Below are 13252 nucleotides of genomic sequence, written 5' to 3' on the forward strand. Positions count from 1 at the left end.
GGGTGAAGCCGTCGAGGGTGGGACCGTCGAAGGTGGGGCCGTCGAGGGTGAAGCTGTCGAGGGTGGGGCTGTCGAGGTGGAGCCGTCGAGGATGGGGCCGTCGAAGGTGAAGTCGTCGAGGGTGGGGCTGTCGAAGGTGGTGCCGTCGAAGGTGGGGCCGTCGAGGGTTGGGCTGTCGAAGGTGGGGCCGTCGAAGGTGAAGCTGTCGAGGGTGGGGCTGTCGAGGGTGGGGCCGTCGAGGATGGGGCCGTCGAAGGTGAAGTAGTCGAGGGTGGGGCTGTCGAAGGTGGGGCCGTCGAGGGTGGGGCCGTCGAAGGTGGGGCCGTCGAAGGTGGGACCGTCGAGGGTGAAGCCGTCGAGGGTGGGGCTGTCGAAGGTGGGGCCGTCGAGGGTGGGGCCGTCGAGGGTGAAGCCGTCGAGGGTGGGGCTGTCGAGGGTGGGGCCGTTGAAGGTGAAGCCGTCGAGGGTAGGGCCGTCGAGGGTGGGACCGTCGAAGGTGGGGCCGTCGAAGGTGAAGCCGTCGAGGGTGAAGCCGTCGAGGGTGGGACCGTCGAAGGTGGGGCCGTCGAGGGTGAAGCCGTCGAGGGTGAAGCCGTCGAGGGTGGGACCGTCGAGGTTGGGGCCGTCGAAGGTGGGGCCGTCGAAGGTGGGACTGTAGTTGCGGGTTCCCACTTTAACCCAGTACGCCAAATCCGGTACAAGTCATTTCGCCACTTATTTTAATTGTCGCTCGCATGCCTTCTGCAAAAATGTGTTGCAGAAAGTTTAGAATACGTTCGTATTACAGGAGGAGTTGGTTTTTACAATAAGTAACATTTTACTTGTGTGAGGGTACGTGTTGTGCAAAAATTAACATTTTACTTGTGTGAGGGTACGTGTTGTGCAAAAATTAACATTTTACTTGTATGAGGGTACGTGTTGTGCAAAAATTAACATTTTACTTGTGTGAGGGTACGTGTTGTGCAAAAATTAACATTTTACTTGTGTGGGGTTATGTGTTGTGCAAAAATTAACATTTTACTTGTGTGGGGTTATGTGTTGTGCAAAAATTAACATTTTACTTGTATGAGGGTACGTGTTGTGCAAAAATTAACATTTTACTTGTGTGAGGTTATGTGTTGTGCAAAAATTAACATTTTACTTGTGTGGGGTTATGTGTTGTGCAAAAATTAACATTTTACTTGTGTGGGGTTATGCGTTGTGAAAAAATTAACATTTTACTTGTGTGGGGTTATGTGTTGTGCAAAAATTAACATTTTACTTGTGTGGGGTTATGTGTTGTGCAAAAATTAACATTTTACTTGTATGAGGGTACGTGTTGTGCAAAAATTAACATTTTACTTGTGTGGGGTTGTGTGTTGTGCAAAAATTAACATTTTACTTGTGTGGGGTTATGTGTTGTGCAAAAATTAACATTTTACTTGTGTAGGGTTATGCGTTGTGCAAAAATTAACATTTTACTTGTGTGGGGTTATGTGTTGTGCAAAAATTAACATTTTACTTGTGTGGGGTTATGTGTTGTGCAAAAATTAACATTTTACTTGTGTGAACGTACGTGTTGTGCAAAAATTAACATTTTACTTGTGTAGGGTTATGCGTTGTGCAAAAATTAACATTTTACTTGTGTGGGGTTATGTGTTGTGCAAAAATTAACATTTTACTTGTGTGGGGTTATGTGTTGTGCAAAAATTAACATTTTACTTGTGTGGGGTTATGTGTTGTGCAAAAATTAACATTTTACTTGTGTGGGGTTATGTGTTGTGCAAAAATTAACATTTTACTTGTGTGGGGTTATGTGTTGTGCAAAAATTAACATTTTACTTGTGTAGGGTTATGCGTTGTGCAAAAATTAACATTTTACTTGTGTGGGGTTATGTGTTGTGCAAAAATTAACATTTTACTTGTGTGGGGTTATGTGTTGTGCAAAAATTAACATTTTACTTGTGTGGGGTTATGTGTTGTGCAAAAATTAACATTTTACTTGTGTGGGGTTATGTGTTGTGCAGAAATTAACATTTTACTTGTGTGGGGTTATGTGTTGTGCAAAAATTAACATTTTACTTGTGCGGGGTTATGTGTTGTGCAAAAATTAACATTTTACTTGTGTGGGGTTATGTGTTGTGCAAAAATTAACATTTTACTTGTGTGGGGTTATGTGTTGTGCAAAAAAAAAACCAACATGGTATACAGATTCTGTATATATTACCCTTGATACAGAGTTTATTACGACACTTGGTTTTTCAGGTACCAGCAAAGATCCTGCTGAATCAACTGAAACTACCACCCCTGAATGCATAGAGTTGTCTTTGGTTGATCCAGTAGAGATTCCTAAAGCAAAACCAACATTATTGTTATCTGATGACAATAAACCATCCAAACAAACTATTAAACAGATGGTGGAAAGGATTAACAGAATAAAAAATATCTTGTATGATGTTACTTCTCAACAGGCTTTGTTGGAAGCCGAAGAAGTATTACAGTCTGTGGAACAGAATTTGGTAAAGTCTTGCAGACATGAAGAAGGTATCCGGGTATCAAAACCTCCTCTTTCTTTGAAGACAAAAAAGAGAAAGTTGCCGTCATCATTTGTATGTGATGAATTACCACGCAAGCACCCTAAGCCGAACAAATATCAAGGCAGACATGGGTCGGTGGCAAACAGCATGTCTTCATTACATGCAGTCACTGGATTGCAACCGAAACAAACAGAAAATTCTCCCAATGTAATTGGCGGCCCTCAAAATTCCAACAACCAAAAACTGACGAATTTGGGAAAAATTCTTCCATGCTACACCTTGGCTGAAAAACACCTAACCGACAAAGCATTACAATGTGGTCCATATTCTATTACATATCTTCAGCTTTTGTCCTTGGAGATGAACATAAGCTCCCAACAGAAACAAGAAATATGGGAGTGTGATAAGCAGTTCCGTGTTGGTTGGCTGTATGATGAAATAATTGACAGCTATCTTTGGTGTTTATGTAAAAACAACAAGCACATCATGTTTGCTGATTCAGCTGTGGCGCAATGTATGAAAAGCGGGATGTCAGTCAAGCGATTGTGGGCAAACATGACATTAGAAAATATGAAATTTATTTTCATTCCGTATAACCCAAGTAGAATTCATTGGGTATTGCTGGTTGTCGACATCAAGAAAAAGCAGTTGCTTTACTTAGACCCCAGAAAGCATGCACTAAACTTGCCAAAGCAACTTGAAACAACTAAATTATTTTTAAACAACGTGTTGCACAGTAAATTTGGTTTTAAAATTACCACCATTGACACAATGTTAACAAGCCGGACATTCCAAAATGATTACATGAGCTGTGGTGCAGTTATCTGCATGTACGCAAGTTGGCTTACAGAATCGAAACCATTGCTACAACCAGATGTTGGACTAAAAGAATCCCGAGAGCATATATTGAGCACAATTGCTCATGAGTCCTCCCTGGATATTAACGTTTGTGGATCATGTAGAAACCAGGATGACAATATCACTGATTGGGTCCAGTGCACCAAGTGTCCCCAGTGGTTTCATGTTAACTGCGTTGGACTAAACATCAACAAGGCAAAATCAAATAAAACTTTTACATGTTCCCATAAGTAGTAACGTGGATTTCGTTACTGTTGACCTCCACAAATGTATGCCTGGCCAAAGCTTTAAACTAAGCAAATGCTCTTACAGAGCAACTTACACTGTTTCGTGTATGCTTGGCCAAAGCTTTAAACTAAGCAAATGCTCTTACAGAGCAACTTACACTGTTTCGTGTATGCTTGGCCAATGCTTTAAACTAAGCAAATGCTCTTACAGAGCAACTTACACTGTTTCGTGTATGCTTGGCCAATGCTTTAAACTAAGCAAATGCTCTTACAGAGCAACTTACACTGTTTCGTGTATGCTTGGCCAATGCTTTAAACTAAGCAAATGCTCTTACAGAGCAACTTACACTGTTTCGTGTATGCTTGGCCAATGCTTTAAACTAAGCAAATGCTCTTACAGAGCAACTTACACTGTTTCGTGTATGCTTGGCCAATGCTTTAAACTAAGCAAATGCTCTTACAGAGCAACTTACACTGTTTCGTGTATGCTTGGCCAATGCTTTAAACTAAGCAAATGCTCTTACAGAGCAACTTACACTGTTTCGTGTATGCTTGGCCAAAGCTTTAAACTAAGCAAATGCTCTTACAGAGCAACTTACACTGTTTCGTGTATGCTTGGCCAATGCTTTAAACTAAGCAAATGCTTTTACAGAGCAACTTACACTGTTTCGTGTATGCCTGGCCAATGCTTAATATATTACATATCGGTACAATATGGCATTGTCGAGGTTGGTTAACATCTCCATTGTTTTCACACCATGGCATTGCGAAGGTTCTCCTTTCAAAACCTAACGATCACGCATATAAAGCGACCTCATGGGTGCGTGGTGGAACCGCTGACATTTAATTAATTTTTCTTCCTCTTAAGACTGTACACAGTACCCGGCGTATGAATTCGCATGCGAAGAAGATATTAGGTACAAGGCTTGATGCAGCCACTCCTGTAGTCATGTGTATGGGAAAAGTAGAATACAAACTAGTTAACAAAGGTTTCACTAAGAAATTATCCTAGGCAACCGCTCTTAGTTTTCCAAATAAATAAGAAGCCAACATTGGTTAAATTGTTTTTATTTTTTAAATTGATTTACGCCTTTTCTTCACTTTCCTATCCACTGCACTCTCCACCTTTTTGCACAACACATAACCCCACACAAGTAAAATGTTAATTTTTGCACAACACATAACCCCACACAAGTAAAATGTTAATTTTTGCACAACACATAACCCCACACAAGTAAAATGTTAATTTTTGCACAACACATAACCCCACACAAGTAAAATGTTAATTTTTGCACAACACATAACCCTACACAAGTAAAATGTTAATTTCTGCACAACACATCACCCCACACAAGTAAAATGTTATTTTTTGCACAACACATAACCCCACACAAGTAAAATGTTAATTTTTTCACAACACATAACCCCACACAAGTAAAATGTTAATTTTTGCACAACACGTACGTTCACACAAGTAAAATGTTAATTTTTGCACAACACATAACCCCACACAAGTAAAATGTTAATTTTTGCACAACACATAACCCCACACAAGTAAAATGTTAATTTTTGCACAACACATAACCCCACACAAGTAAAATGTTAATTTTTGCACAACACATCACCCCACACAAGTAAAATGTTATTTTTTGCACAACACATAACCCTACACAAGTAAAATGTTAATTTCTGCACAACACATCACCCCACACAAGTAAAATGTTATTTTTTGCACAACACATAACCCCACACAAGTAAAATGTTAATTTTTTCACAACACATAACCCCACACAAGTAAAATGTTAATTTTTGCACAACACATAACCCCACACAAGTAAAATGTTAATTTTTGCACAACACATAACCCCGCACAAGTAAAATGTTAATTTTTGCACAACACATAACCCCACACAAGTAAAATGTTAATTTTTGCACAACACATAACCCCACACAAGTAAAATGTTAATTTTTGCACAACACATAACCCCGCACAAGTAAAATGTTAATTTTTGCACAACACATAACCCCACACAAGTAAAATGTTAATTTCTGCACAACACATAACCCCACACAAGTAAAATGTTAATTTTTGCACAACACATAACCCCACACAAGTAAAATGTTAATTTTTGCACAACACATAACCCCACACAAGTAAAATGTTAATTTTTGCACAACACATAACCCCACACAAGTAAAATGTTAATTTTTGCACAACGCATAACCCTACACAAGTAAAATGTTAATTTTTGCACAACACATAACCCCACACAAGTAAAATGTTAATTTTTGCACAACACATAACCCCACACAAGTAAAATGTTAATTTTTGCACAACACATAACCCCACACAAGTAAAATGTTAATTTTTGCACAACACATCACCCCACACAAGTAAAATGTTATTTTTTGCACAACACATAACCCTACACAAGTAAAATGTTAATTTCTGCACAACACATCACCCCACACAAGTAAAATGTTATTTTTTGCACAACACATAACCCCACACAAGTAAAATGTTAATTTTTTCACAACACATAACCCCACACAAGTAAAATGTTAATTTTTGCACAACACGTACGTTCACACAAGTAAAATGTTAATTTTTGCACAACACATAACCCCACACAAGTAAAATGTTAATTTTTGCACAACACATAACCCCACACAAGTAAAATGTTAATTTTTGCACAACACATAACCCCACACAAGTAAAATGTTAATTTTTGCACAACACATAACCCCACACAAGTAAAATGTTAATTTTTGCACAACACATAACCCCACACAAGTTAAATGTTAATTTTTGCACAACACGTACCCTCACACAAGTAAAATGTTAATTTTTGCACAACACGTACCCTCACACAAGTAAAATGTTACTTATTGTAAAAACCAACTCCTCCTGTAATACGAACGTATTCTAAACTTTCTGCAACACATTTTTGCAGAAGGCATGCGAGCGACAATTAAAATAAGTGGCGAAATGACTTGTACCGGATTTGGCGTACTGGGTTAAAGTGGGAACCGTAGTTGCGTTCAAAGGACCCGGATGTGGTTCTGTAATATTAACACCAGCTGGCGCCACTCGTCCAAACGCACAAGACGCACAGAACAGAATGACCAGAGCAATTAAACATCTTACACCTTTCATCTGAAACAATAAAACATCATGGACACTTGGTCAAAACATATTCAAAACCTAAAGAATTAGGCCTATACGTCTAAAAGGTTAAACTATCTTGTAGCCTTTTGTTTTTAAATCGTCTAAAAATGTTTTATTGATTTCTGTAATATTTTACATTGTCTTTGTTACGTCACAAAAATAATTATGACTGTCACAGCATCAGCCAACCTTATACGCTTGTTACTCTATTATAGGGGTTATTTCGCGACATGATTCAACAAAAATACTGTGAAACTTTGTCTTTTACTCCGCAAGTACGTAGTTTAATCTGTCCTAGAAGCCATGTTTATTACCAGCATATGTGTCGAACTTTCTGAACTAACTAACAGTATTCGTTATAACCAACTTTTGGCGAGTCGCGTCAAGTCGCGTCGCCAATACAGCAAGGAAAACCTTGCCCGACGCATAATTAGGATTTCACATATTGGCCCGCGATAAAATAAGTTTGGGAACCCCTGGTTTAGTGTGAGTAACCAAGCGTTCTAATCTTATCAGCTTGTCCATTTATACCAATAGAGCATTGAGCCTGTTTGAGTTCTCCAAACGGGTCTTATTGCTTTTAATAAAGAACGAGAACGGTTTTTGCTTCACCATTTATAATGGTAATAAGCCATCAAAGAAATGCGGAGAAAGGTATTTTCGAAGCTTAAACAATAAAATCAAGTCTTTCAATCCACAATAAGAAGTTTCCGAAACCCTTCAAGAAACATTGTAGAAAACTGATAATGACGTTCCTGACATTTCCATAGACACCACTGACGGCTAAATAGGAAAAGACTGTCAGCAGTTTTTAGTCAGTCTCACTTCAACAGTTCACTTCAGGTAAGTTTTAACAGTTCTCAATTTTTCTCTAAGAAATAAACAAAAGGCTAGCGTCAGGAGTTAAAACGTTTTATCTCCAGTCCTAATGAACAATTGTAAACCGTATGAAAGGGATCTATTTTGTTTTGACAATGTTTTTAAAACAGCAATATTGTTATTGCTAAAATTATTTTTGCTCTTTAAGGGTTTCCTTGTTTATATTTGATTATCCGGTGTTGTAACCGGTTGACTACTTGTGTTTGTTTTGACTTGTCTCGCGCATATTTCGCTTAGCTAGTTATTCTCTCCTTTGGGTTTATATTGAAAGCATTTTTTATTAAACCGGTGGTTTTCGCTATTGTAGCTGACGTATTTATATCAAGGCTAAACGCTGCTACCATAGTAATTTGATGGGCGTATTCATTATATAGGTTGTATTGTGTGTAATTTATGGTCATATATAGCTCGCTTGCCAAGTAAACTCCCACGCATCAGCAGTCGGTTCCTCTTTGAATTTAGTTACATCAAAGCGTGAAAATAAATGCAAAAAAAGCGATCACATAATCTTTGTTGCACTTAACATGACTGGTCAGTTTAAGCGAACATTTAATGATAATATTATATGGTTATATGGTCAGAGCCATAGAAATACCGAGTAGTCCAACCCATTGTTACGTAAAACACAAATTGAACGGCAATTTGGGTCCAAAATAACACAGTAGGTATAGGGAAAATGTCAGTTTTTCGGTAAATTACAGAAAAACTTGGGCCTAAAAACAAATTTAAAGGTTGAAAAATGTAAAAAACATGTGTTATTTGTTTTCTGTGTCAAAAAAAGTCAAAAATTAGAATTAGAAGCGATTGATTTGCGACATTTTAGTCATTTAATGCGGCTAAATTTATACATTTTTTCTAAAAAATGTTTGGTAAGGTAAATAGAAGCTGTTTTACACCTTCCCACAATAGGAAAACACAAACAAAACTTAACAAGTTCGTTTAAACCCATTGTCAAAGTCACCACTTTTGCTCTATTTTGGACACACATAGACGGCAGTTGGACTACTCGGTGTTTATACGACTCTGTATAGGGTAAAGCAACTACAATTAAATATTTTTGTTCTTTGCTTATGTAAAATGTATTGATATAGATATCTTAAACAATTTTTTAAATTAAAACTTTAATTTTAGAATGTAAGGCAAAATTTAAAAAAAAAATATGAAAATTATAACTTTGTTCATTCATAAATACAGTACTGTGGGTAAGACATAGTTACGATTAACAGAACATTAACGTTTTATGTGTGTTCACTTCTTTCGGTCGATTATTTACTTAAAAGTAAGGATTTAATTGGCAAAGCATAAAAGTTGCTGTCAGCATCAAATGCCTTCAGCCTGTCATTACCAACACCGTGTTATAAGCGTGGTAACTCAGCTGATGCCGTTTCTCTAATTTTCGTGTTTGAGCACATTTCTCCCACTCCTCCGGAGAAACTCGCTCCTCCAGAAACCTCCGTCCAATCATAGCTCGCCACACTTCTCCCACTCGCATAGAGTTGGCGCCATTTCGGTCATTTTTTTCGCCAATTATTTACTAAAATGCGAGACTTCTTTAATTTCTCTTTTAAGAAACTTTGAAACACGCTCGAAAATCTGAGGTCCGGCTGTATTTTGCAACTTCATTGTTGTTGTTTTGGATTTGAATTGGTTTTCCGTATTAATGATGTAACTTTATATACGCTTGTGTATTGAGTATGTCAGTATAGAGTGCTATGGGGGAGGATGGGACAACTCTAGCACATAATATTTAAATATCCTGATCGTGTTTTAAACAATTGATAACGGTCTACGGAAGTCGTAAGGATATGATTTTATAATTCTGTGAATGTTTTTTGTTTACTACCAAATGGGACGAAAAAGTAGAATGAAAGATGTCCCTCCTTTCCCCGTCCCAACTATATATAAATAGATTCAATACGCAACCGTTTGTTTAATAACTAGGCTTATAATTAATCCAATTTAACCCGTAACCAGCACCCTCGCAGGTATTTCTATTGTAAAATATAAAGTATTTTTTTCACACCACTTAAGTTAGGAACTGTTACTGTTTAATTTAGCACCTTAAACAGAGAGTTCCATTTAGACTGGCCACTGTATATCGTGGTACCAGGACGTAAGCAAGGTGGAACCGTTTACCAGTTCTATGCATAGGGTGTATATTAGTGTCTGAAACCTGTTTACCTGATTTGATATGAAACTATTTAGTAATGTTACAAGGCAGCCAACTGCGATATATTTATCTGATGCTCATTTAGGATTAGCTAGAAGTTGTTGTCAGTTAGGAGCAGTGTCTTAATTAAGATGCACGGCACAAATGGTGTCGGGTGTTACTATCAAGTGGATCGAACATGGGCCAACACTTTACTTGGATTAGCGTTAATGTAGGTAAAAGTTTGTTTTCCTCTTTATAACCTTTTTTAGTAAAACGTCTAAACGAAAATGATCTTTTTAGACAGTTTAAAAGCCACGTCTTGATTTAACTGAAATGTTATTATAACGTAGAGTGGGGTAAGATAGGACACATTTTCATTCTATTGTCTTGTCTCAGTCGGCAGTAAACAAGAACGTTGAAAGAGTTATAAAACCGTATACCCACGACTCTCGTAGGCCGTTGTTAATTGTTTAAAACACGATCAGGATATTCTTATATTATCTGCTAATGTGTCCCATTTTCCCCACACCACTCTCATATAGTAATAGGATTATCATGGCGTACTTACTTGAGAAATTAAAGCGTTTTGTCCGGACTGGACCACAAGCAGTTTTGGGCAAGCTGTGTATGAGGGGTTGTATATACGGACAAAATGACTGCTTACACATAATGGGCAAAGAATGTTTTAGAAACTTTTTTACACATATTATGACTATCAAGGGCAAAATGTGGATAAGTGTCTTTTTCGTGACTTGTATTTTTTGGACAATTTCTTTTTCCTCACTTTACTCCTGCACGGCGCTTGTATTACTTCGTACAATATTTGTCACAGTTTCGTAGTACAGCTTTTTCAAAAGTGTGTCACCACCGGACAGGTGGGCATGAGTTAGTTGGCGGTACACATAAATGGTTTCGGTACAGATGCCGGTCTGTATCTGTCCTTTATTCGTTTTTTTTTCGCAACGCGTGTAAAGAAGTTTCGATAGCTTTATTGGGCGTTGGCAATTGTATAGACAGCATGCGCAATCGCTCAATAAAGTCGAAAAAATTTTCTAAATGGCGATGCGAAAAGACCAGCCAGAAAATGGTATACGCTCTAAGAGGAGTTAAATGAACAGTAGCTCTGAAATTTCTTAATCTATTCAACATGGCATGATGAGAACGTAATGCAAAAGTATAGCAAAATCAACTTTAAACCTGAAATCCTGTTCCAACCACTGACAAAACTCCGCAATAAACTGATAACCGCAAATTTTATTTCGTGTTTTGTAAAGTCATAAAAAATTAATTTAAATCATTTGCAGTAACGTCATCGGTGTTTGCTACGTCATCAAAATCTGTTACTTCATCATCAAGTTCTTCAAGTTCATGACTTTCATCTTTATCTGATTCTTAAATAAGATTAATTCTTTAAGTTTAAATTTTATTAAATGAAGGATTGCACCAGTGTTCTGTTTCATACAACTCGTTTCTGCTTATACGAGTTACAACGTATCAACTTTAAAAGCCCAAAAGAATGAAACGGTTCTAACAAAACACTCACAGTTAGAAAGCCCCATATTAGAGACCGTGTGCTGAAACAAATACCGGTAATTGCGCACATGACACACAAGTCTACAGCAGAAACAGCGGCGAGCGCCTTACACGTATTCTCTTGACTATAGAGCCAAACGCTGTAGATCACTTTATAAACTAAAAAAATTACCTAAGGTATTTTTAATTTTATCCTCGTCGAACCAATTCTCCCCGTGCCATGGAAGTGGAATCCTCCATCTCCAACCCCAACGTCTTCTTCTAGTTGTAGAGGTTGACACGTATATCGTAGGTTGGCCAGGTATCCACGAATTGGGACGGTTCCATATTGAGCTTAGCACCTGGTTGTTGATGGACGTCAACAAGGCAGAGACAAACGATGAACTGGTGCCGACCCATGGCCTGGGGAAAAAAGTGGTTTAGAAATATATTTGAGCAGATGATATTGGTAATTAACGTTAAATGTAACTTGTTTTTTCATCGCGTGGCGCGGGGCATTGGCAGTCGTTATAACACAGATAGTATGTTTCATACACCTCGTGCCAAATTAAGAGTTACCGCGTAGGTAACTTTGTGGGTGATCGTGGGTTATGGATGACAATTTAGACAACTCATTAGTGACAAATTAGTTAGATTCGTTAAGTACCTTACTAAGCTTATACACGCTCACCATGGTAGCATTGAGCCCATGCTGCGGCCAGGGAAGTTTTTTGTCGTTACCTGCGTTTTTGCTGGGCCCATACGTAGGCAAGTGGATGCCGTAGACATGGACTTGAAGGAGGAGCCGTCGAGGGTGGGGCCGTCGATGGTGGGGCCGTCGATGGTGGGGCCGTCGAGGGTGGGACCGTCGAGGGTGGGACCGTCGATGGTGGGACCGTCGAGGGTGGGGCCGTCGAGGGTGGGACCGTCGAGGGTGGGACCGTCGAGGGTGGGGCCGTCGAGGGTGGGACCGTCGAGGGTGGGACCGTCGAGGGTGGGACCGTCGAGGGTGGGACCGTCGACGGTGGGACCGTCGAGGGTGGGGCCGTCGAGGGTGGGGCCGTCGACGGTGGGACCGTCGAGGGTGGGGCCGTCGAGGGTGGGGCCGTCGAGGGTGGGACCGTCGAGGGTGGGACCGTCGAGGGTGGGGCCGTCGAGGTTGGGGCCGTCGAAGGTGGAACTGTAGTTGCGTTCAAAGGACCCGGATGTGGTTCTGTAATATTAACACCAGCTGGAGCCACTCGTCCAAACGCACAAGACGCACAGAACAGAATGATCAGAGCAATTAAACATCTTACACCTTTCATCTAAAACAATAGAACATCATGGACACTTGGTCAAAACATATTCAAAACCTAAAGAATTAAGCCTATACGTCTAAAGGTTAAACTATCTTGCAGCGTTTTGTTTAGTGTTTCGAATATTATCGGCTTGTCCCTTTATACAAATATAGCATTCGGCCTGTTAGAGTTCTCCAAACGGGTCTTATTGCTTTTAATAAAGAACGAGAACGGTTTTTGCTTCACCATATATAATGGTAATAAGCCATCAAAGAAATGCGGAGAAGGATATTATAGCTTAAACAATAAAATCTAAAGCCTTTCGATCCACAATAAGAAGTTTCCGAAACCCTTTAAGAAATATTGTAGAAAACTGGTTATGACGTTTCTGACAGTTCAATAGACGCCACTGACGGCTAAATAGGAAAAGACTGTCAGCAGTTTTCTAACAGTCGCACTTAAACAATTCAAATCACGTAAGTTTTAACAGTTCTCAGATATTTCTAAGAAAAAAACAAAAGGCTATAGCGTAAGGAGTTAAAACGTTTTATCCCCAGTCCTAAAGAACTATTGTAAAAGGGATCTATTTTGTTTTGACAATTTTTTTTAAAACAGAAAATTTATTATTGCTGTTTACGCGTTTTCATGTTTATGTTTGT

General features: G+C 39.0%; 2 protein-coding genes and 1 long non-coding RNA gene across 3 annotated transcripts; 2 read left to right on the forward strand and 1 right to left on the reverse strand.

The window, feature by feature from the left end:
- Positions 1–2153: 2153 nt before the first annotated feature.
- LOC149726335 (uncharacterized) lies at positions 2154–4825 on the forward strand. Its single transcript, XM_089890341.1, has one exon. It carries the CDS (start codon positions 2154–2156, stop codon positions 3606–3608), a length of 1455 nt encoding a protein of 484 aa, XP_089746467.1. The 3' UTR covers positions 3609–4825.
- Positions 4826–9681: 4856 nt separating this feature from the next.
- On the forward strand, positions 9682–11265 carry LOC149726336 (uncharacterized). The gene is made up of 2 exons (XR_016386195.1): positions 9682–10030; positions 11106–11265. It is a non-coding gene; the product is annotated as an uncharacterized LOC149726336 (long non-coding RNA).
- LOC149726337 (uncharacterized) lies at positions 11036–12649 on the reverse strand. The gene is made up of 3 exons (XM_089889840.1): positions 12055–12649; positions 11507–11736; positions 11036–11192 (listed from the first exon to the last, which is right to left on the reverse strand). The coding sequence occupies exons 1-3, from the start codon at positions 12618–12620 to the stop codon at positions 11086–11088; spliced, it is 903 nt and encodes a 300-aa protein (XP_089745966.1). The 5' UTR covers positions 12621–12649; the 3' UTR covers positions 11036–11085.
- Between the last annotated feature and the right edge of the window lie 603 nt (positions 12650–13252).

This window comes from Ciona robusta, chromosome 12 (assembly GCF_009617815.1).
Source record: "Ciona robusta chromosome 12, ASM961781v2".
Taxonomy (NCBI): Eukaryota; Metazoa; Chordata; class Ascidiacea; order Phlebobranchia; family Cionidae; genus Ciona; species Ciona robusta.

Excerpts from the sequence above, each read along its gene's own strand:
- LOC149726335 (XM_089890341.1), top strand. The coding sequence starts at position 2,154 with ATGTGTTGTGCAAAAAAAAAACCAACATGGTATACAGATTCTGTATAT.
- LOC149726337 (XM_089889840.1), bottom strand. The coding sequence starts at position 12,620 with ATGAAAGGTGTAAGATGTTTAATTGCTCTGATCATTCTGTTCTGTGCG. Across the intron at positions 11,737-12,054 it reads TGGGCCCAGCAAAAACGCAG|GCCATGGGTCGGCACCAGTT; the intron begins GTAACGACAAAA and ends TTTTTTCCCCAG. Across the intron at positions 11,193-11,506 it reads TAAAATTAAAAATACCTTAG|AATCAGATAAAGATGAAAGT; the intron begins GTAATTTTTTTA and ends ATCTTATTTAAG.